Genomic DNA, 23,614 nt, shown 5'->3' on the forward strand with positions numbered 1-23,614 from the left:
AGAAATAAATACAGAGAACAGACAGATGATTGCCAGAGTGAAGGGTATTTGTGGGACTGGGTGAAAAAGATGAAGAGATGGAGAAGTACAGATTGATACTTACAAAATAGTCATGGGGATGTAAAGTACAGCGTAGCAAATATAGTCAATAATATTGTAATAACTATGTGTGGTGCCAGGTGGGTACTGGAAATATCAGGGCGAACACTTTGTCAAGTATCTGATTGTCTGATTGTCTAACCTTTATTCAGCACACCTGAAACTAATACAGAATAATATTGAATGTAAATTCTAATTGAAAAAGAAAAAGTTATACAATCATCTCTAAGACCAAAGTTCATAAGTTTAGTACCTACATTTTCTACTATGTAATTTATTGTTTCAAGTCTTATGGTCAACTTCACTAGCTATTAGGGAAATGCAAATAAAAACTACAATGAGCCCTGGCTGGTTTGTCTCAGCCGTTAGAGCATCTACATGGACTAGAGAGTCCTGAGTTCGGTTCCCACTAAGGGCACGTACCTTGGTTGCAGTTTGTCCCTGGCCCCAGGTTGGGGTAGTGTGGGTGGCAACCACTCAATGTGTCTCTCTTACATCAATGTTTCTCTCTCTCTCTTCCTCCCACTCTATCTGAAGATGAATACAAAAATGTCCTTGAGTGAGGATAAAAAAGTAAAAAAAACTACAATGAGATACCATCTCATATGTGATAGAATGACTATTATCAACCAGACAAGTGATAGCAAGTGTTGGAGAGGTTGTGGAGAAAAAAGGAACCCTCATTTACTGCTGGTGGGAATGTCAACTGGTATCACCACTGTGGAAAACAGTATGGAGGCTCCTCAAAAAATTAAGAATAGAGTTTTCATATGATCCAGCATTCCTTCTTCTTAGTATCTACCTGACCATTTTGAAAACATTTATTCACAAACACATATGAACCCCTATGTTCACTGCAGCATGATTCACGGCGGCTAAGACATGAAACCAACCGAAGTGCCCTTCAATAGATGACTGGATAAAGAAGATGTGGTATGTATATGCAATGACGACTCAGCCATAAGAAAAGATGGAATACTGTCATTTGTGACAACATGAATGGATCTTGAGAATATCATGCTAAGCAAATAAGTCAGACAGACAAAGTTAAGAACCACATGATTTCATTCATATGTGGAATATAAAACTGAAAGCAATAAATGAACACAAAAAACAAACTAGAACTCATAGACACAGACAGCAGTATGATGGTTATCAGGGTGAATGGGGGTAAGGGGTAGTAAAGGGTAAAGGGGGTCCAATATATGATGACAAAAGAAGATTTGACTTTGGGTGGTGGGCACACAATGCAATATACAGATCATGTATCATAGAAATGTACACTTGAAATCTTATAATCATATTAACCAATGTCAATCCAATAAATTTAATTTAAAAATAGTCATTGAACTTAAATGAAATTTGAATGTGTATGGGAGGGGTTTCCAGAGCTTTCATCAGATTCACAAAGTTTGTTCATTCAAAATGTTCTAGAACCATCTCTTTAGAAGTTACATATATTCCCAAAGGGAACTATCTAATAGATTTCAATGTTAAATGGTTTATTGAAGGAGAACACATACCAAAAATGTAGCAGAGATTTCTACAGAATACCATCAGGAAGTTTTAGCTCCTAAAGAATTGAGGTTAGTAAAAATTGTTAAAGACAAATATTTAAAAAATTAACTTACTTATATTATAAATAATCTAGAAAGATCCAGGTTTGCCTGTTGCTCGGGTCTGACTGTATAGTACTGACAGATGATGAGAATAGATGTGATAAAATCCACTTTATTTTTCTGCTTTGGTTTTCAAGTGCTCTTCAGATAGGAGAAGCAGGACAATTGCAGGGAAGAGGAAATGGAAGCCTGAAATCTATAAAAAGACTGAGAATTTCGATCAGTTTCAGTTGCATCTGTCTCCTGGCTTTCAAATATTATTTAGAACTCTAGGAAAACAGTATCAGTTCATTAGTCTAGCTTGGACACCCTTAAGAAATTATGAAGATTTGAAATTTGGAAGACTGGAGGTGAGTGAATTTAGCCCTGATGTTCCAAACAGGTCAGAGAATGTGACTGGTGTCAAGAATTTGAAATGGCTTGTTTAAAATATAGCTCGCAAACACTTATTATTTTTTAAAATATGTTTTTATTGATGTTTTAGAGAGGAGAGAGATATAGAAACATCAATGTGAGAAATATTGAATGGCTGCCTCCTGCATGTCCCCCACTGGGGACCAACACTGCAGCCTGGGCATGGACCCTGACTGGGAATTGAACCAGGACCTCTCAGTCCACAGGACGATGCTCAACCACTGAGCCACACAGGCTGTGCTAGCTCGTGAACACTTAAAATGTTGAGCCAACCTATCCCAGGCTTGTTTTCTTTTAAATTAGTGTTTCTCAAATAAAAGATTATGGAAATGCAGTAAACATACTGTGTACCATAATATATTTAATGGGTTCCCTATTTAGGAACTTTTCTTTTCTAGAGCAAAATACAACATGACTTTACAGATGTTAAATATGAAAACTGGAAAACTAAATGGAAGTGGTATCACCTACTCAAATAATGTCCTGCTAAAAGCAAACAGATTTAGAAGCTAAATAAGCACCGTTAAAACGCTGACTCTGGAATCAGACATTTTTATTTTTGGAAACTTAGATCAGTTATTTCTAGATTTTGACATTTAAAAAGTCACTTTACTTTTCTAAGCCTCAGTTTTGATGTAAAATGGGGATACGAGTATTATCTACCTCCCGGGATTCTGTGAGAACCCAGTAAAATGATGTACAGAAACGGTTCACCTAGGCTGGCACGGTCCCCAATAAATGGTAGCTTTTGTTGCTTTTATTATTCCTAGCTAATTAAATATAATGGTTCTGATAGTTGCAAGCCCAAGTGATGCTCAAGGGAAAGGGGCCAATATAATGGCATAATAAATTTTAAAACTGTTAAAGGAATTATCATATGAGAAATATTAGTAATAAGTCTAATAAGCTCTAATCTCACATGTTAATATTAATGCTCCATTAAAATGTAATTAATAATCATTAATGTTAATTTTATTTCAGAGTGAGGTTTGCCAAGGTACTCAGAGAAGTGTGAAGTCATACATAATAAATGTCTGAAACATTATAAAAACATGAAATAACAGTATTGATGTACATATAAATGGCTCGTTGAAAGTAACTGAAAAAAAGATAACCACTCTAATTTGCATGTTTGTAATTGTGTTTCTGTATTTTAGCGTCTAGTTATTCAGAGCTGTGAAGATATCTACTTCTCGGTGAAATTGTGCCATACTCATCACTCACTGAGATGCTTTGTTAATGACACTATTTAAAACAAGAAAAGAATTAGTTTGCTTGGTCCTTAATTTGGGAGTGTGCCAGGCAATGCTGGAAGTTGCTAACTAAATGACCTTTCATAGTGACTATCCTGTGTCATTGTAATATTAGGGCATTCTTATTTCTTTATTCTTCATTTAGTTCATTTATTGAGTTCCAGCTCTTTCAGCCCAATGCAGGAAAGGATGAACCGGATATAGAGCCAGCCCACAGGGGGATAATAGATGACATAAATCATTCTATTGCTGATGAGCTGTGGTAAGTGCTGAGGAAAGGTACAGCTAGAGAGCTCTGGGAGGAGGGGAAAATGCCATTTCAGCTGAGTCTTGAACCCCCAGTTCTACAGATCTTGGAGTGGGTTGGTGGTGAAAGGAAGGAAAGAACCTGGAGAGTAGAGACAGCATATCAAAGGGCAAGGAAGAAGCCCGAGGTGAGCACTGGGGAATGAGCCCTTTTACTAGGTTGGAACAAGGGGCTCACGTAGATTAAAGACTAAGGAGTACTAAAAGGGCTGTGGATTGAACGCCGAGGAACACCCAGAAGGGTGCACAGAACAAGGAGGGGAAGTGAAAAAGGAGGGTGAGGTGGGGTGAGCCACGAGAAGAAAGGGTGTCGAGCAGATGCAGCTTCCAGCAGTGTCAAATGCTACAGACAGGCAAAGAGATGGTCCACCGAATGGGGTAGGTAGGGGATTGTGAGAAATCTCAGCCAGATCAGATGTAGTGGAGATGTGAGGACGTAAGTCAAAGTGCAGTAGAGAGTAATGAAATGGAAGTGAAAGGAGAGTTAGTCAATGTAGGTGGGCCCTAAGAGAGATGCATTTGGTTATGAACAAAAGGCAGAAAGGGTAATATAAGGGCCTGGAAGACGTCCACAGTAAGAAGGGAGAACACACAATGCAAGTGAGAGCAGAGGTGAAGTAAGCAGGACATGGAGCCAACACAGCTAGTCCCTTGGCTACAAGGGAGACAAGAGGAATAATGTAGGAAGCGCTGTTGACACGGGTAGAAAACTTTGGAGAATAAAGATAATTGAGAAAGCAGCTATTGAACTCTTCTTTAGATAGTCTCAATCCGAGGTCCCTCTGAGTCTTATTTTGTAGATCAGTGGTCTCCGAACTAGAATTGTACATCTTAAGACTTTAAAGATGTTTGTTGTTCATTTACAGGACACACTGCAGTTTATGTGCATGTACTGCATGTGGCTAATTTTATGACAGTTAGAATATAATATTTTATAATAAGATTAGAATAAAAATAAACTGTTTTTTTTTTTAAATTTACTTTTTCTTTATTGATTTGAGAGAGAGAGGGAGAAGAAGAGAGATAGAAACATCGACGAGAGAGAATATCGATTGGCTGCCTCCTGCATGCCCCGCACATGGGATTTGGCCCACAACCTGGGCATTTGCCCTGACTGGGAATTGAACCGACGACCTTTTGGTGCATGAGTCGACACTCAACCACTGAGCCACACCATCCAGGCAACAATAAAAATGTTTTTACAAATACAGAGGTTATCTTGCAGTGTAATACCAAAAGAATGATAAACATAAATAAATATTTCAAATTTGCTCACATTTTCTTTATTGAAACTCCTTCTTCACTTGAATCATAGGAAGCCATGCTCATTTTCTTTTCTTTTTACTGTTAATATATACTTTTCTAAGCCTTCTTCACAGGAGATTTCTCATCTTGCGGATTTCTTAGTATTGGCATACCTAAAGATTTTCCGAAGAGTTCTCCTTTTCTCTAGTTTTATTCATTCCCTAGATCTCTTCCAATTTTACGACTGAAAATATCACCCTATATGACTCCAAAATTTGTATTCTTAGCCTGGACTTTCCCCCTAAAACTCAAGTCTTAGGTATGCAAGCTCCTATTCAACATCACATGAATCATTCCACACATATTTTCTTATTTTGAACTTATATGTCAGGTACTAGGTTTAGAACATGTAACATATTAATTACTAAGCAAAAATCTGTTCTTTTGAACCTTACATCCCAGTGGAGGGAGACTGAAAATGGACAATATGCATAATAACTACGTAAACTGCAGAATGTTCAAAAGTAAAAGTGTTAAGGAGTGAGTAAGTATGACTGTAGCAAGTGGCTGGTGAGTGCTGGGGTAGGACAGGTGGCATCAGGTTGCAATGTGAAATAGGGTAGGTCATTGAGAAGGTGACATTTGAGCAAAGACTAGGAAGAGGTGACAGAGTGAGTCACATGGAAGTTGTAGTCAGGGCAAAAGCCCTCAGGTCAAGCACGTTGGAAGGAATCAAGAACAGTCTGGACTGCGCTGTAGTAGAGCAAGTAGGACGACTGGGGACTCTTATTCTCTGCCTCCCCACCTTCTTCTTCTTCATAGCACTTCTCAGCACCCGGCATGTTATGTTTATATATCTGTATTATGTTCATGTGTTTAATTCATCTCTGCTTGTTTATTCCTCCAGAATATGAGTTCTGTGTGGACGGAGATTTTATTAGTTTTAATTCACTGCTATATTTCCACTTCTGAAAAGTACCTTGCATGTAGAAGTGTAATACATATTTGTTGAGTGAATGAATAAATAGGAAAGAATATGACAATATCGTAGGTCCGTGTCTACATTTGTGCATCTTTTGATTAAAGACAGCAAAAATTTGGGTACTACTGTAGCCATAGGCTGTAGAGCCCTTAGAACAGATAAACTGCATATTTTTATAACAATATGAATGTATCATAAAAGTTAGAAGGTTAAAAGCAAAATAATAAATATGTAAACATTATTAGGGAATATTTCTGGATAATATGATTTGGGCTGAATTTTTTACTTTTTGTATTTGTTTTAAATCCTCACCTGAGGATATATTTTTATTAATTTGAGAGAGAGAGAAAGGGAGCAAGAGAGAGAAACATCAATCGGTTGCCTCCTGTACATGCCCCCACCAGGGAATGAATCTGCAACCTGTATGTGCCCTGAGCTGACTGCGAATCAAACCCACAACCTTTTGGTGTAGGGGACGACACTCCAGCCAACTGAGCCACCCAACCAGGGCTTATTTTTTGTATTTTTCTATAATGAACATACAATTATATATTAAAGACTAACAAAACTACCATGTTAACTGCATTTAAACTTTTGAAACAGAGAGACGGGTAAGTGCATATGAAAGCCTTGAGTCGGGATCTTATTATAATTTTTGGTTCAATAAAATATAATTGTGGTATACCTCCACAAGCCACAATTTAATGAACCTGGAGCCTCATTTCTAGGACCAAAGAAGTTTGGGAAACATGGAGCTCAATAATGCTGTTTTGTTTCATTAAATGTCCTTACTGTCTGTGTGGAAATAAATGTGACTTGTTCCTGACAGATGATAAAAGGCAACAGACATCATTAGTGTCCATCACATGACTCCTGACACCTACTGGAGAGAGGGTCTCTGTTTGCTCATGATCAGAGGTAAAATCTTTCTACAGATTGATTTGAAATTACTTCTTAACTTTAGTGTTCAGATCTAGCCATGAAGCAGAGTGGCTTTCTATTCCAACCCTAAAAACCCTCGTGTGAGGTTTTACATCATTTCAGCTCTGCTTTTCTGTTATATATCGTTTCAAGGGGTAACCATGCTCACAAAAGAAGACGGCTCATGGAATAGTTTATTAGAATTTCAAAAAAAAGTGCCATCTCTTGGTCTGCTCATTACTGGGAACAACCTGACACCAGGCAATTTATGATTATTAAAACACATAGTTTATATTTAAATAAATGAATAAATATTACAATGATGCATTATATTTTCTTATTGTTTGCTGCTTCAATATTTACACATGATAAAAATAAATAACAAAATTTATGGCTTTTCATTTGTTTTTTACAAAGAAGTTATTGAGAAAAAATATGTATTGAAGAAATTACTTAAGTCTCTATTTTTTCCATTTTTTCCATGAGAATACATTCTCAGATTGGTTTTTCCTTTAGAATATGACTTCTTTTTAAGAAATTTATTTAGGAAATTTAAAAAAAGCATATTTTATTTGTTTTAGAAGATATTTCTCAATATTAATGTACCTTAAAAATCTCTTTTAAGAGATGTATAACTAACCCAAATGTTTTGTTTACAAATTCTTATAGAAAAAGGTTTTCTTATATCAATAAATGATAGCCTTAATAACTAAATATTTAATATTTATTGAGAAATTATAATGTGTAGGTTATTATACTAAGTACTATGGTGAAAATTAAAACTATAAGATCCCTCCCCTCAAAATACAGAGTTTGCCTGGCAGGTGTGGCTCAGTGGTTGAGCGTCAACCCATGCACTGAGAGGTCGCTGGTTCGATTCCCGGTCAGGGCACATGCCCAGGTTGTGGGCCTGATCCTCAGTGGGGGGCATGCAGGAGGTGACCAATCAATGTTCTCTCTCATCGATGTTTCTATCTCTCTCTCCCTCTCCCTTCCTTTCTCTCTAAAAATCAATAAAGAAAAAAAAGAAAAATATAGTTTCATTAGGGATATGCAAGTTAAAGACACAAAAACATTTTTAAATTCAAAATATAATAAAACCTATAGAAAATAAATCCAAGGTGACTTTATACATTTATCCTAGAAAATGGTCAATTTCAAAACTTTATTTCTTAGGAAATTATGGGACTGTAGACAATGCTGTCCTCCTGAACCTGAATCTCTCAAGTCCTCCTGCAAAATAACAGTATCAAAAAGAGTGTAAATAAAATCACAAATGACTCAAGCCTTTAGCCTTACTTGAAGTAGAAAATTCCACAATCCAGTTACCTATAAATAGAGACATAAACATCAAATTCCAACAGACCTCCTAAGGCTAACACAAGCCTGTAAGTGTGGAAAGTGAGAAAGAGAAAGCTTAAAAGGCATTATTAAAAAGTGGAGCACACAGAAAAGGCATAGATCCAGAAAAAATAAAGTACAACACGAGGTGGCAAAATTGGGGGTCTGGTATTTGTTCGTTCACAGTACCAGCTAGAAGAAAAAGGTTTGAAATGGATTGGTAGTGAAGCCTCAAAAGTATTGTTTTTCTTGGAGAGAATCATAAAAGTAAAGTTATAGCCTGAGGATGTAGCTGAAATGAGAAAGAAGAGAGGAAAACTGAGGATCTTTCAGACATGAAAGAGAAACCAGGCGTGCCGACCCTTTACCTCTCTCTATATCACTAAGAGCTTCCATTCAAAGAAAATGGCCTCACTAGGCTGATGGACGTAGGCACTCCTATACTACAAACTCTACCCCCAAAATGACTAGGAATGGGGAAAAAAAAAAATGAACCCAACCTTATGCAAAGCAAATAAAAGAAGAAAACAGAAAATTCAAATCAAAATACCCCAGCTCCTTACCAGAAAAGAAGAAAAAAAAAACACCAAATCACAAAACAGAATAATACTCTAACATGATTTTTTCCTCAATTAAAATCCTCAAAACAGAGTTTGAAGATTTGATGTAGATATGCAGATATATATAAAAATGTATATATAAATATAAACTAGGATCAGAAATCTTAAATGTTCAGACCATTAGTGGGGGGGAAATGAAATAAAATAAAAGTTGATTGATTTCAGTAAAGAAATTGAAGAGGAACAAGTCCATCTCAGAAATAAAGAATAAATTAAAAGGTACCCACAGTATAATAAATTACAGTGAAACTTACAAGACACTTTGAAGAAAAGCAGGATACCAAACACGAGAATAAAATGAGGCAAAGTAACAAATTAAAGGGTCAAAAAGAGAATGGTTGAAATGGAAGACAGTCAACGTCCACATAACCAAAATCTCTGAAGAAGAAAAATAAAACATGTGCTATAACCAATTTGTAAAACTATAATCCAAGAAAAATTTTAAACTATTTTAATAAACTCTGAGGCACTAGAAAAACAATTAGAATTTAAGGGGGAAAACATTCAAGGTATTCAGGCATTAAGATCAAATTATTTACCGGGGTAAAAAAAATAGGCTAGTATCAAACTTCTCAAAAGCAATATACAAAACAAAGCAACAGTGGAACAACATTTTAAAGAAATTCAAGGAAAGAAATTGCAAACCAAGTGTTTTATAATCCAACTGCCCCTCAAGTGTCAAGGTAATAGAAAAACAATTTTAAAAGTCTACAACAAATCCAGGGGATGCTTTACACATAAACCAGTCCTTGGTTAGATGAGCTTTTTTCAACTAGAAAACAACCTGGGAAATTTTGGCAAAAGAAGTGAGGACAAGTGTTTCATATTTTTAATATGAGTTAAATACCCAAAAAGAGGGTAGTAGCGTGGGTAAAAAAATTGTGTATGAATGTTATGTGTTACATATGGTATGTTCGGGCAAAGTAGAAAGAAAACAAGTAAAAATGGAAGAAGGGAAGATAAAGGAGATAGAATAAAATTATTGACTGCTTTATAGAAAATGAATCAGAGTCAAGGATATCATGTAAGATTGACAGTCCACAGAATAAAACATTATTTATAAAAAGTTAAATTTCAAGGCACTACAAAGGTATAAATATAAGAGAAACCTCTAAATAAAAATACCAGTGTTCAAAAATACCAAAATATTTTTTAAAGCAAAGACACACCAACTATAGAAACAGAATGTGACAAAATACATATGGCAACTATAACATAAAATTATTTACATAATTGATACCAATTTATTAGCCATCTCAAAAATGTGAATGGGCTAAACTCATCTATTACAAGAAAATAATTTCAAAGTGGTTCATAAAGCAAATTTCAACTCTGGTTTTATGCAAGGGACACACCTAACATCAGTAATTTAAAAAGTTGAAATTATAGCTACAGGAAAGCATGTATCAGGAAAATGAAACTGTAAGACAGCAGGAATTGTGATATTTATATAAGAAAAACAGAATTCAGGCCAAAGAACAGCAAAAATACTCTATAATGCTAAAAGTCAAAACTCACAATAAAGATATAAAGCTATGAATATCAATACAACAAATAGCAGAGAAATCATGTTAAAAAAGCAAAAACTAGAGAAGATGCATGGAGAATCTTAGTACCAGGCAAGTCAAATGGATGACAAATAAGTAAGAATATAGAAGATCTATAAATCATAGGTAGATTTTGTGTACCAATATTGAACATTGCATCATAACAGAAGACACCAAGTTTTTAAGGTATATGAATCATTTACAAAATTAGTTATATATTAGGTGAAATGGAACACATCATCAAGGTCCATAAAATAGAAATATTGTAAACAACATTCTGCTTACAGTGTGGCAAAATTTGAACTTAAAAGTTAAAATTTAAATAACAGGCCCCTCTCCCTGTAAACATGCATATACACATATATATACATATATATGTATATGTATATATATAAATTAAATAACACTTGGATTAAAGGGAAAATCCAAATAAGGGCTGAGAAAAGCAATTTAAATTCTCTATTTACAGATGACAGGATAGTATAGTTGGAAACCTTTCTCCAGCTGGTATGGCTCAGTGTTGAGTGTCGACCCATGCACCAAGAGGTCACCAGTTCAATACCCAGTCAGGGCACATGCCCAGCTTGTGGGCCCGATCCCCAGTGGGGGGCGTGCAGGAGGCGGCCAGTCGATGTTCTCTCTCATCGATGTTTCTCTTTCTCTCTCCTTCTCACTTTCTCTCTCTCTAAATTTAATCAATAAAGGAAAAAAAATTTATACTTGGAACCTTTAGAGAATCAATGGTAAAATTAAGTACAATGACAAAGATAATTAGAAATATAAAAAATTTTAAATGAAATACCTTCATATACTCTTCAAAATAGCAAAAATTAAAATGGTCAAACACTATCAAATGTCAGTAAGCTGGACCCTACTTTATATGTGTATTCATCTGATTATTATTCTTGTAGCAACATACATGTAGATATATAGTATGTGCTTCTTTTTTTTTTAAAGAATGGTTTATTGATTTTTAGAGAGGGACAGGAGACAGAGAAACATCAATCTCAAAGTGAAATATCGATGGGCTGCCTCCTGCATGCCCTCTACCAGGGATCCTGTTTGAAACCCAGGCATGTGCTCTGATAGGGAACCAACCGGCAACCTTTCGGTGCATGGGAGGATGACAACCAACTGACCCATGCTGGCCAGTGCTTTTAAAACATTATTTTATCATTTCAGATTAAAAAAACACAGAGAGTAAATGGGAATCAGATGTAATCACTGCATTCATGAAAAATAATGTATACATTGAAATTTCAAAAAGCTCTCAGAATTATGTGTTTCTAAGTCTGATTTAGCTACCTATGTATATAATTTCTCTTAATGCATTTCAGTATGTTTTGTTAATAAATAAAAATTATGTACAGGAGGGCCATGTGTTTAAAGAAAATCCTTTTCTGCTTTAGGAGTTTCATCAGAGAGTGTGTCAAAATTTCTTGGAAAAAAACAAAACGCTAGCTTATTTATTTGATAACATCAATATCTTAAAGTTTCTTCCTTCAGAACCTCAGATTCCAGTTCAGAGTCCTCAGTAACCTATCCAGTCCAGTCCAGTCTAGAGTCCATAATGAGACACATAAATGAGTATTTATCATGAAATAAATTTTGTGAAAGTCAGAGAACAACCATTTAACTTAGTCTTGGGTGGGAGGTGTTGGGAACTTCAGGTGAATCCAGGAAAATCTGAAAACAGACAAATCTTGAAGGATAAATATGTAGGCATGTTCTAGATTAAATAAGAGAAAATGGTTTTAAGTAAAAGAAGTTAAGAAGGTGAAATGAACACAAAGAAACATTAACAAACAACGTTCCAGCCCACTGTATACCAAATACACTCTGTATTCCAGACACCAGCCGCAAGCACTAATATGTTTTCGTACCGCTTTACTGGTTTTTTCTCTTGGAATACCTTTTCACCTTTGTGACATTTGTTTGTTTGATTAAACCATTACCATCTCTCAAGACCATGGTATGACGGCAAGGGTACTCTTTTGTTTCTATTTTTAAGGTTCATGGACTTGTGGTAAGGACAAAGAACAGTTCTGGCATGTAGCAAATTCCCAGAAAAGGTTTGTTGTTGTTTTTTAAATAAACAATCAATAAACTCAAAATCAGCTCCTTTCTACAGCATTCTTCAATTTTTCACTGTAAAAGAAAGAACCACGTGTTCTTACTTACAATGCATATAGACAGGGAATTGTGAAAATGACTTCTTAGTACCTGATAAGTGCACAATAATTATTAAATGAAATAATAGAATATAATGGAAAAAATAAAAAAATTTAAAAAAAAACAAGACACCTAACAGGTCTCTGGACTCATGATGTAGTTCACTAAACAAATTCCCTTGTAGTCCTTCCTGAATAGTGGAGATTGAAGGTTTTGCTCAATATAAAGAAAAGCACTTATGACCCAATAACCAAAGACAAATACTGTTTATTCCTTGTTAAATATTCTTCCAACACATTCATAGACACACATATATACAGACATGTATAGTGAAATAAAACAGAATCATATCACATGTAATCTTTGATCACTGCTTTTACCTTTGTCAGTAGGTATAATTATATATTATTTTAATAAATCCATCACATTTTATTTTATAGATGTAACATTAGTCATTTACATTGGGCATTTACATTGCTTTTTTTTTTTTATTTGTTAATCCTCATCAGAGGATATTTTTCCACTGACTTTTAGATAGAGTTGAAGGGAGGGAGGGAGAGAGGGAGGGAGGGAGGGAGAGAGGGAGGGAGGGAGGGAGGGACAGAGAAACGTCAATTGGTTGCCTCCTGTGACTGGGGCCTGGAATCAAACCTGCAACCCAGGTACATGCCCTTGACTGGTAATCAAACCCTCAGTCCTTCCATCCTTAGGCCAACGCTGAGTCTAATCTCTAAGCCAAACCAGCCAGGACAACATTGCTCTGTTTTTGTTTCTTTTGATGTTATGAACACTGCCATGGATAACATACTTTGTACATTTTGTATATTATAGGCATTGTTATATTAAAATAAATTTCTAAAGTATATATGATATTTAAGACTTTTAACATACACTGCAAGTGTCTTCCAGAAGGTGAGATTACCTTTCCCCTTAGCAGTATATGAAAGAGACATACATAAAGATGTGAGGAAAAACTCACATCTTTAATTAGCACTGGGTACTACATGTAATATTTTATTTTTCTAATGTTTTTATTGATTTTCGAGAGAGAGAAAGGGATAGAAACACTGATGTGACAGAGAGATACTGATCAGCTGCCTCCTGCACGCCCCCTACTGGAGGTCGAGTCGCAACCTGGGTATGTGCTCTGACCCGGACTCAAACCAGGACCTCAGTCCCTGGGACAACACTCAGTCCATTGAGTCACACCAGCTGGGTGTGGTATTTTAATTTAATGTGTTATAATCCAACAGTAATTCCTTTATTATTTCTGACTCATGAATCAATACTAATAATTTCCCTATTAAATATTCTAAAAATGTCCGCCATTTCTTCTAATGGTTTTTATGGTTTCATTTATTTCATATAGAAACCAGATATATCATCAGAAATTCATCTTGCTTTAAGTCATGGCAATAACTTAAATTTTTTAATTTCTAATAAATATTTATTTTTCAATAAATTTAATAAATTATCTTTTTACATGAGACACTACATAAATCTTTTTATTTTAATCTAGTCCTGGACACTGTACTTTTTATTTTGGTTTGTCTACTTTTCCTAGACTATGATATTATTTCAATTAAATAACTTTACAATTCACATTAATATCAAGTGAATTTAGGTTTTCTTTTCTGGTTCCAGATTAGAAGAAAAATTATATTTATATAATGTTGAATCATCTCATCCTAGGAGACAGCTGGTCTCTTTTATATTAAAGTTTTATTAATAACATTTCACCCTGTAATGTTCTTTGTCCAATGAAGATTCTTCATATTTCTTCTTGACTTTTTAGGCAATTCATAATTTTGATTGTGACTGTAAAGTATTTTTTATATTATGATATTTATATAATTATTGTATAGCTAAAGCTATTGATTTTCAAGTGAAACATGTTATATAAATCTTACTCAGTATTTTCTTAGTTTCTAGTCAATTATATAATCTAAAAATATTAGATATTTTCCATGTTTACCACTTATTCCTCCTGATTGCTCCGGCCAGTGCTTTGTAAAAAATGTAAAATAATGTCACAGCACAAAACTTTCATGATTTTAATGAGAATACTTCGAACATTAAGCATGATAATGAAGTTCTCACTTCAGTACTGAAAAGAACGAGCATTGCAATGGGTTGAAACATACTTCACATATGTAAATCTATGACTTTACAATAATGACAGCAATCATAGGAACAATGGCAAATAGCATGACAAATCCTCAGTGGTCATCGTTAGAGAAGACTAACCCATTACTCTGAAATTTGATAAAACTCAAGTATTCATCTATCCTTTCCTGCATGAGATCTACTTTAAACCAACCTGTTTATTATATATTTTAATAATTCCACTTCATAGTGCTGACAGAATAGCAGAAAATTGCAATGCCTAATAAAATAATGAACCTAGGAACCAATTATAAATGGATGCTAAAAGCTTTAGGTAAAATGCTGATGTAGAACCGTAATTTGGAGGCAATCAGGTTTTTACCACATGAACCCACTGATAAATTTTAGCATCACAGTAAGTGAGACAACCAGATATTATGTGTCTCATTAAGTATTATGAAATATTTTTGCCTTAAATAACAAAAAACTTGTTGGGATATAATTTAACCTAAGATAGTTTACAGAAAATAGGAAGAGTAGAGAACTAAATGATTAACACGATAAAAAAAGCAAATCTAGAATGTTGAATAAAGGACACATAACTTAGCTTCTTCAACAAACCAACAGCATTAAAGAAAAAAGGTTTGTTATCGTATAAAATATAAGAGATATACAACCAAATGCAATACAGATGCTGATTCAAAATGTATTATAGACATCTTAGAGACAATGAGGGAGATTTGAATATGGCCTTGGTAACATATGATGTTAATAACAACTATTTAATTTGATTAGCTGTGACAATAGCTTCTTCATAATGCAAGGGAAAAAACAACAAATAACAAATATAACACCAAAGTTCTTGTCAGAGATTTATACTGCAATATTTATAGGTAAAACATCATCATATCTGAAGTTTGCTTTAAAATACCTAAAGTTACAAAAAAAACGTGGGAAATATATAAGCAGCAAAACATTGGTAACTGTTGACACTAGGTGATGGGTAGACTTGAGGTTCATTATACTAGTCTCTGTAGTTTTGTGTCATGCATGTGATTAGTAAAAAAGAAAGCAGGTAAAAAAGTCAGAGATAGTGGACAAAATAGGTAAGGATCGATGCTGATTCTAAGTAAAAGAGTAGAGGCAGTTAACACAGTAAGTACATAATTAAGTACAACAAAGGAGAAGTGAGGTTCATATAGCCCAAGAAAAGACAGGTTAGAGATGGCCTGGAATTGAGAACTGAGGCAGAGGAAAGAAGGTGATGAGCAGGAGAAGGGACAAGAGCACTCAAATAAGATGCCTCGAAGGGCACTTCCTGTCTGGATTACACATGTTTGGAAACTAGAGCGGTAATTTTTTATATCTGAATTATATCTCCTTGATCTACCAACTTCCCCCACACTGTTATTTTATGTCAAGCATCCTAACAAAGGCTGAGATTGTGATCTCCTCATGGCCACTACTGCAAGTGATATCTCACCACTGTTTATCTATAAACTCTTCTTTTGATAAATGAACTGCTGAAATGTAAGAGACTTTTAAATGTTTTTAATCTCTCTCTTTATAAATAGGAAAACTGAAGACAAAAAAAATCCTCTGAATTTTGTGTTATCCTAGGATGCACAGGTTAGGCAATCCACTGACCTGCCTTGTCACATTCGATAGAGCAATCACAGAAACAATTTGTTACAAGCAGATGGATAGTTGAACACTAAAAAGGACGATAAACTAGAATGAAATTAGATATTGAAATCTATTTCTTTAAGGCTTACTATGAAACTTCAGTTACACAAACAATTGTATTTAAAGAAGTCAGGGGGTGGAAACGCCGTGCTAAGATGGGTGTCGTAAAAACAGAACTTTACACGTGCTCTAGCCTTTATAGTCACCATTTACTTGGTTGGTCCAAATATTTATAGTTCATTGTTATGACTGCCAAAACTGGCAACCACAGGATTGTTGTCTCAATTAGGACAGTAAACAGACTGTCTTTTTTTTTTTTAATGAAAAAAAATCTAAAATGTAATACTTCACAGTTTAACATGTTTATTCATCCAAACGAGCTAAAAAATAATGGTGTGACATCTGTTCGAGAGGCATCGGTACCTCAAATTTTGGCTGCCTCCCCACCAAATTGGTTGTTGTTTGTGAAAAATGAAGAATAGGGGGAGGTGCTGTCATCAAAAAATCTTCTGGCATTTAAAGTATCTTATTTTTCTAGAAATAAGGATCTCAAATCTGTTGCTGGTGATAAAAAAAAAAAATTAACAAGGAGGCAAATGCAGAATACAGCAGCAGTTCCACGTTCTAAGTGGGTGTTTCCACACTGCTGTAGTTCCTTCAGTGACTCCATTCCCTGTATACTTACCTGTATAGCTAAACCCTGTACAAAACACTAAAAATGTTTCTGTAGGTGCGGAATTCATCGGCTACAGTTTTTTCCTGTGGGTTGCAGGAATTCTGGGTATAGTGTCAATGCAACAAACTCTAGCCAGCAGCGTTCTATCCAGGCTTCATTGGAGCCACTGTAATGAAAGAAGCCTGTGCCGCTAAGGGAGAAGTGGTAGAAATCTCCCCAGAGAAGCCTCAGGTAAGTGTAAAGAAACCTAACTGTTAGTAAGAAGAAAAAAAGAAAATTATTTTAGATAGTCTTTGACCTGACAACCTTATGTTAAAGAAAAAAACACATTAAAATTTAACATTTAAGTTTATAGACGTTTGCTTCTGAAGTTTATCTAAAGCATAATTTGCACTACTGAATTATCACTGACTACAAATTTTAGAATATGGAAAATATAGTGCTTTAGTATTCATATGAATATAAATGTTATACTGAAAATTTAGTTTTACTTTAGTTGGGAATTAAGATGTATACTAAGTTTTATTAAAAACACTGAGTATGGTTTTTAACAAGATAAAAATAGCACATTTGGTTTCCTAGAAAATAGCCATCCCTCTACTCCACAGTCACTGTAATATTAGTTGTCTTGATAATAAAAAGAACCAAGATGAAACACACATATGTCCCAATACAACCAATGACCACAAATGCTAAACGTTGAGTTAATGAATATTGTGAGTTTTAAGTTTCATATATTAAGTGCAAATAATTTTGATCATTCACTATACGAAAAAACTCTGCCAGACTCTGAAAGAACTAAAAACTATAAACAGAAATTTTAACTTGCATTTAATAAATATGTGCAATCACTATATATTATTGAAATTACAAAAATTAGTAAAAACATATTACAGTATCTTGCAATCATTGGTTGTGATTGGAATATTCCCTCTGTCTTGGTGAAACGTTGAAAAGATAAAAAATTGTCAAGTATTAAAATAACAAAACCTATGCTGGTACTAAGATAGGCTTTTTGTTCATTTGTTTTCAAAGAAATTCTAGATGAGGTTATATTTTTACATTTTTTTCTCAAATAATTTTTACATTCTTTATTTTGTATGCAAAGTAAGCAGCAACCCTTCAAGCTCATTCAAATAGCCTATATGTTAAGTCTGCTGCGTTAGTTGCAATTTATTCTGCAGAATATGTTAACAGATTCTAACATTCTGAAAAGTCATTATAATTTTTCTGTTTTTGTCTTCTGAATTACTCTGAGCAGTCAATTATTGAAGGGGAAAAACCCATGCTTAAAATTTACATCTGGTGCCAGTCTCAGATTTATGCCAAACACCACTTACTATTCAAAAGTGTAGTCCCCTGAAACTGCAGGCTGACTACCACCTCTTCAAAGATTGAAACCAGACTTCAATCTGGGATTTCTCTACAGAGGACTGGCTGCTTCCCAGTTAATGTGAGTATGAAATATTTGCACTTCACAAAAACAGTGTTATATAAACATATATTGTCTCACTTTACCTGCCATTTATTAAAATCAGAATTTAGCCTTTGGGACTTATATAAGTCCATCAGTCACACAAGTGACTAGCCATAGGTTCAAGGTATCAGAAAACTAGGTAATGAAACTCAACTGTTATACTATATTTAGACTAATAGTTATTACTGTCAGAAAGAACATTTTTGTCCAATAACTATGCTGTGTACCTCAAACTAATATAATGTTGCATATTGATTATGTCTTCATTTTTTTAAAAGAAAAGAACATTTTCCCCCTAAAGAATACCTCCAGAGTAGAACAGGATAGTGAAGTTTTTTCAGAGTAATAAATATCCAGACATTTCCAAAAGTATAATCATCTATTTTATATACTGCAAATTCTGTTATATCTCACTTGAATTGGTGTCTTATAAACAATTTTTACATATCCTCTCATTTAAATTACCACTGAAATTAGCAATAATTTTATTTAATAGGACTGTTTTTAATACCATATGGGAGGGGAAATAACTAAATGAAAATTGTTCACGTAAATGTGATAGGAGTGGGAAAAAAGTATTTCTTGACATGTGGCATGTCACTTGGGAAAGTAAAAGGCCCATCATATCCAAAATGCCAGCTTGGATATCCCCTTGCCACCCACTTCACAAACAGACATAGCACATGGCATGAAATGCTGTAACCTTTCTTAAAAATGCCATTTGGATTGGTCTGCTGTGGTGAGTGTATAAGAACTCTTGGTCTGTCTCTTGAGTTTGTGATTTCAAGTTTCAAGGGGAAGAATCCAGTAAATAACACTGTCTAAATTTTGCCCTCAGATGTTTGGCATAATAATTTGTGAGGATATCGGAAATTGTGACTGTTTTCACACTGATGAATAATTATGCCACTTGAAAACAATCTGCAGAACATAATGCTAGAGTCACATCCACTATTTGCAAAGTCTCAAAGAATACGTAGGGTATTTATGAAACCTTTCTTCCCTTGGCAAGTATGAAAACAATCTTAACATTTTTCTTACTCTTCATAAATAGAATGTATATACTATAAAACATTTTGTGCACATACTTAAAACTATTCCTTTTCTATACATTTTTATATAAGGTAGTAGCTAACAACTCTAACAGTAAACACATATTTTTCCATTTTCTAAGCTTATGTATTCATGTGAAGAAATGTGAAGAAATTCCATTACCAGTAAAAAATATTGAGTATATTTGTCATTATATTGTAACAAATGCAAAATAGCTTGAAAAAATTATATCAACAGAAAACTGCATACGCCACTTAATGAGACATATTTTCTTCTATTTATTTTTCATGAAAGAATTCTGATTATCTGTCAAGAAACAAAATATAATTTTGTAAAATAACTTTGTATTGTTCAGCTTTAAGAGATAACCCATGAAAATTACTCCGAGAAGGTAGGACTTCTATTACTGTTAAGTGAAAAAGACTGCACAATTAAATGACAGATTGCTACATCCATCCCTGACAAGAGAAGCAAACTGATACTGCAAGCAGCCAGAACAACATAATTAAAATAGAATTCCAAGTTTATATTAATAGACTAATAAGTTAATTAAAATCAAGATCAACTGAACTTTCTACTCACACCCGTTTAGACAGCCTAAGAGGAAAGAAACTCTGTTTTAGAGACATATGTGGCTCTTTGCGCTTCTGTCATCCAGGTGCCATTTCTGATGGAGCACATGTGCACTGAACAGTTGGCAAAGAAGGAAAAAGATTACTGTGGCTGTATGTGCAGATAGTCTCTCTAATGATACAAAATATGTCTGGAAAGAAAGCAGGACTTCTTGGTAAAATGAAAATTTTCCTACGACTTTTTGTTCCTTCTTCGGCTTCTAATGTGATGAGTATGTTTCTGTAAATAAGGACATGCACTTTTACTTCTGAACAAAAATAGACGTAGTAATCTACAAGTGATGGAGTTATACACGTAGATTGGCTAAAACATCTGAAGGGTTTGGGGTCTGTTTTCCATTTTATCTAAATGTACCATGAAAAGGTTTCCTGTGTAAGTAGAAAGATTTATGAAAGTATTCGGTAGCATACATTACACTACATTGCTAGGTTAAGGTTCTTTTCTTGATGTATTATGCAGCTATTTGAAAAGATATTTCTGCAAACTGAAAATACCAGCAGAAAGAATTCAAGATGTTATAGTTTCGGTACTTCAGAAAGCACTGTTCCCAAGAGGTCCTTTTATAAAATTATTCCGTTATAATGCACTGATTGCTGCTCAGCTAATCTTCATCAGGTCCCAGCTCAGGGTCAAAGTCTGTGGACAGTCTGAGGTAAAAGAAAGCATAGAACGCCAGTAGGAGGGCCGATATAGCCGCAAGGACAAGGCCAACTTCCTAAGGAAGAAAAATACAGGCGTGAAATTGATAAAAGAAGATTGGATAATGTTATCGGTTTCATCAGATAAAATAACCATATTAATTCCAGTCTAGAATGAACAATTTGAACCTAATAATCACATTCGTTTGAACACTTTTTACCATTAAGAAGCTTATTCTGTTTTTGACAATATCTATTTCAGTGGCAAGTACATCAGTGGGTGAGTCGCTTCTGTTATTATTTTTATTTAATTTGTGTTTCATTAACAGTAAAATTAACATTTATAGTTTTAAATATATTTGCATAGTTTACATATCGAAATGTTGCGGGCAAGCAATGTAGTTTGTACCTACAAAGTTCATCTGTTCTCTATTTGGTCATGTTTAACTTTAGTTCTTGCTTCAATGAATTTATTATTAGTTATAGCAGTTTGAGATTTTTAAAAAAATTAAACATCTTTATTAAATATTATTTTGTTGAACCTCTAATTTTTATATTCTAAATTCTATAGTTTATAATGTGGTAGGACAAAACTGAGTACTCAGCGCAGGAAGCATGATACAGCATGATCACAACTATGAAAGATTGCTCTGGATATTTCCTTTAGTGATTTAATGTGGATTATATTAATCAATTTTATTGAACTGATGGCCAGAAAAATTTACTTTGTATAAAATGGCAAAACTCATATTACGTTTCAAAAAGTCTATAAAATTTAAAAATATATACACACCATCAAAGAATTTCCTCAATATTAACATATTACTTGACTATATAGAAAAAAGAGCAAATAGTGCCAGTTCAGTATCCTAAAGGGCTTAACACTGCCTTCCAATTTTCACTCATTTCTCACACCCCTTTCTGCCATTATTTTATGAAGCAGTCATTTATTTGCATTTGCATGAATGCATTTTACATTTCATAAAAATGCAAAATCAATAATTCAACATATGTCAACTAAAAAACTTTAAGAATATTAAAATAAATAAGCTGCCGGTGAAAATGGGGTTCTTCCACGGAGTTATGAGAACAGCATTTCAGGGACCCACAAACAGGAGGATATGGGTAGTGATAAGATTCACTGGAGCAAACACAAACTGTCCCCAGTGCCCGGTGTTTCATCCACGACCAGGTAGCTCGGCTCTGTTGCGCTGTGGAAGAAGTCCAGCCTCTGGGGCCTCAGACCTGCACTCCTGCTCACCAAGCCCAGGAGGGCCAGGGTCTAGAGACGCAGAACTTCTCTGTGCCTCTTTCCCCATCTGCACGTCCACTGCCAAAGCTGCACTTGGGCCTGTGCTTGGGTCCCCACTTGGACCCACCCACTACCATGGAGAGAGAGAGCAGGTGAATGAACAAATGAATGCACATGGGCTAACCCCAAGGGCCTTTTAAAACTTTATTACATTGGCTTGGGCGAGGGTAGGCTTTTTTTCAAAGCAGCCAATCTCTGTCTTCCAATGCTTCACAGGCTTGTGCTGGGCCCTCCCCCTAATCAATCCTTTTTTTGGATCTTCTAGGTTTAGTGTTCCTTACCCAGTCTGATCCTTTTCCAAGGTGTCCCAGGCTAGAGCTGCTCCTTGAAGGTCATCATTTTGGTTTCTACTGAGCATGCCTCAAAGTTCTGCCTTGTAACCTGGTTTCCACTGTGCATGTGCTTACCTCCACCTGTGCCATCTTGCTTTCTACTGCTCATCTGCACATGTGCCTACCAAAAGAATTGCCCAGGGAGTGGACCAGTTGTCCCCCAGGGAGACTGGAAAGTCAGTCCTTCCTCCCTACTAACTGTGTGTGTGTGTGCGCGCGCGCGTGCATGTGCGTGCGTGCGCGTGCATGTGCGTGCGTGCGTGTGTTTGTGTGTGCGTGTGTGTGTGTGCGTGTGTGTTTGTGTATGTGTGTATGTGTGTGTTAACCTCTTGGCAGAGATTCTGGGGTGTGTCTGAAGCTGTAACTTCCAGACCTAATCAGGCTTGGGCATAGCCAGTTTTGTTCCCCTCTCTTTTGTTAATCTCTAACTAGCAAACATGGTTTATAATCAACGTGGAATGTTAACCTGAACGTTGAAATTACAAATGGACACCTTATATAGATTTTTAGCTTCATAATTGCATGTATTTATATTTAAAATTATACAAATATATGTTAATAAAAGCCACAGGGTTGGAAAACTTAGTGTCAACTATTTTTCTAAGATTTTATTTTTCTGATCTAATATACCAATATAAAGTCAAATGAAAGTGAATCTTCCTTGCTGCAGTTTGGAACACTTTGGCATCTTAAAGGGCATGACAGCAGCAGACAGGTTTCATTTATTTTCTTATAGCCACAGCTGTGCTCCCAGACCCATCTGGTTACAAAGCAACCAATTTTAAAAGGATGTATAAACAAGTGACACACAACTGCAAAATCTATTTGTTCTGTATAGTGGACAGCAAAACTGTTCAACAGCTGTGATGACCATTCACACATGTTTAACGCAAGAAGAACGTTTTTACTCTTGAATGGAGGCCATGATTCTCATCTCATTGATAATTACCTCTAATTGGTGTTTTTGATTTCTTCTTATCTTTTCAAATAACTCTATTATCATCTTACTGTACATTTTCAGAATATCCAGAGGCATGAAAAACAGGTTTTAAGGGTAGGAAGCAGAGAATATTCATAAAATGCAACTTCAGAGGATGCATTAATTTAATTAAGTTTCAATATATGGTGTGGGAGGTAGGGCTTAAAATGTATGGGATGGGGAGGTACAGCAGATCTTTTTTC

At 35.0% G+C, this 23,614-nt stretch overlaps 1 protein-coding gene across 9 annotated transcripts in view; it reads right to left on the bottom strand.

The window, feature by feature from the left end:
• Nucleotides 1–1,807: 1,807 nt before the first annotated feature.
• Nucleotides 1,808–23,614, bottom strand: part of TRIQK (triple QxxK/R motif containing) — a 76,752-nt gene continuing 54,945 nt past the window's right edge. For 6 of the 9 annotated variants that reach the window (XM_036264168.1, XM_036264167.1, XM_036264170.1 and 3 more), the window contains one exon: nt 17,893–20,865. In XM_036264168.1, the coding sequence (XP_036120061.1) occupies nt 20,752–20,865 (114 nt within the window). In that variant the 3' untranslated portion in view covers nt 17,893–20,751. Of the gene's footprint in view, nt 1,915–14,692; nt 17,239–17,892; nt 20,866–23,614 lie in introns of those variants that run through there. The other 3 variants (XR_004959882.1, XR_004959883.1, XR_004959881.1) reach the window with 3 other exon arrangements.

This window comes from Molossus molossus, unplaced genomic scaffold (assembly GCF_014108415.1).
Source record: "Molossus molossus isolate mMolMol1 unplaced genomic scaffold, mMolMol1.p scaffold_m16_p_16, whole genome shotgun sequence".
NCBI classification, from domain to species: Eukaryota; Metazoa; Chordata; class Mammalia; order Chiroptera; family Molossidae; genus Molossus; species Molossus molossus.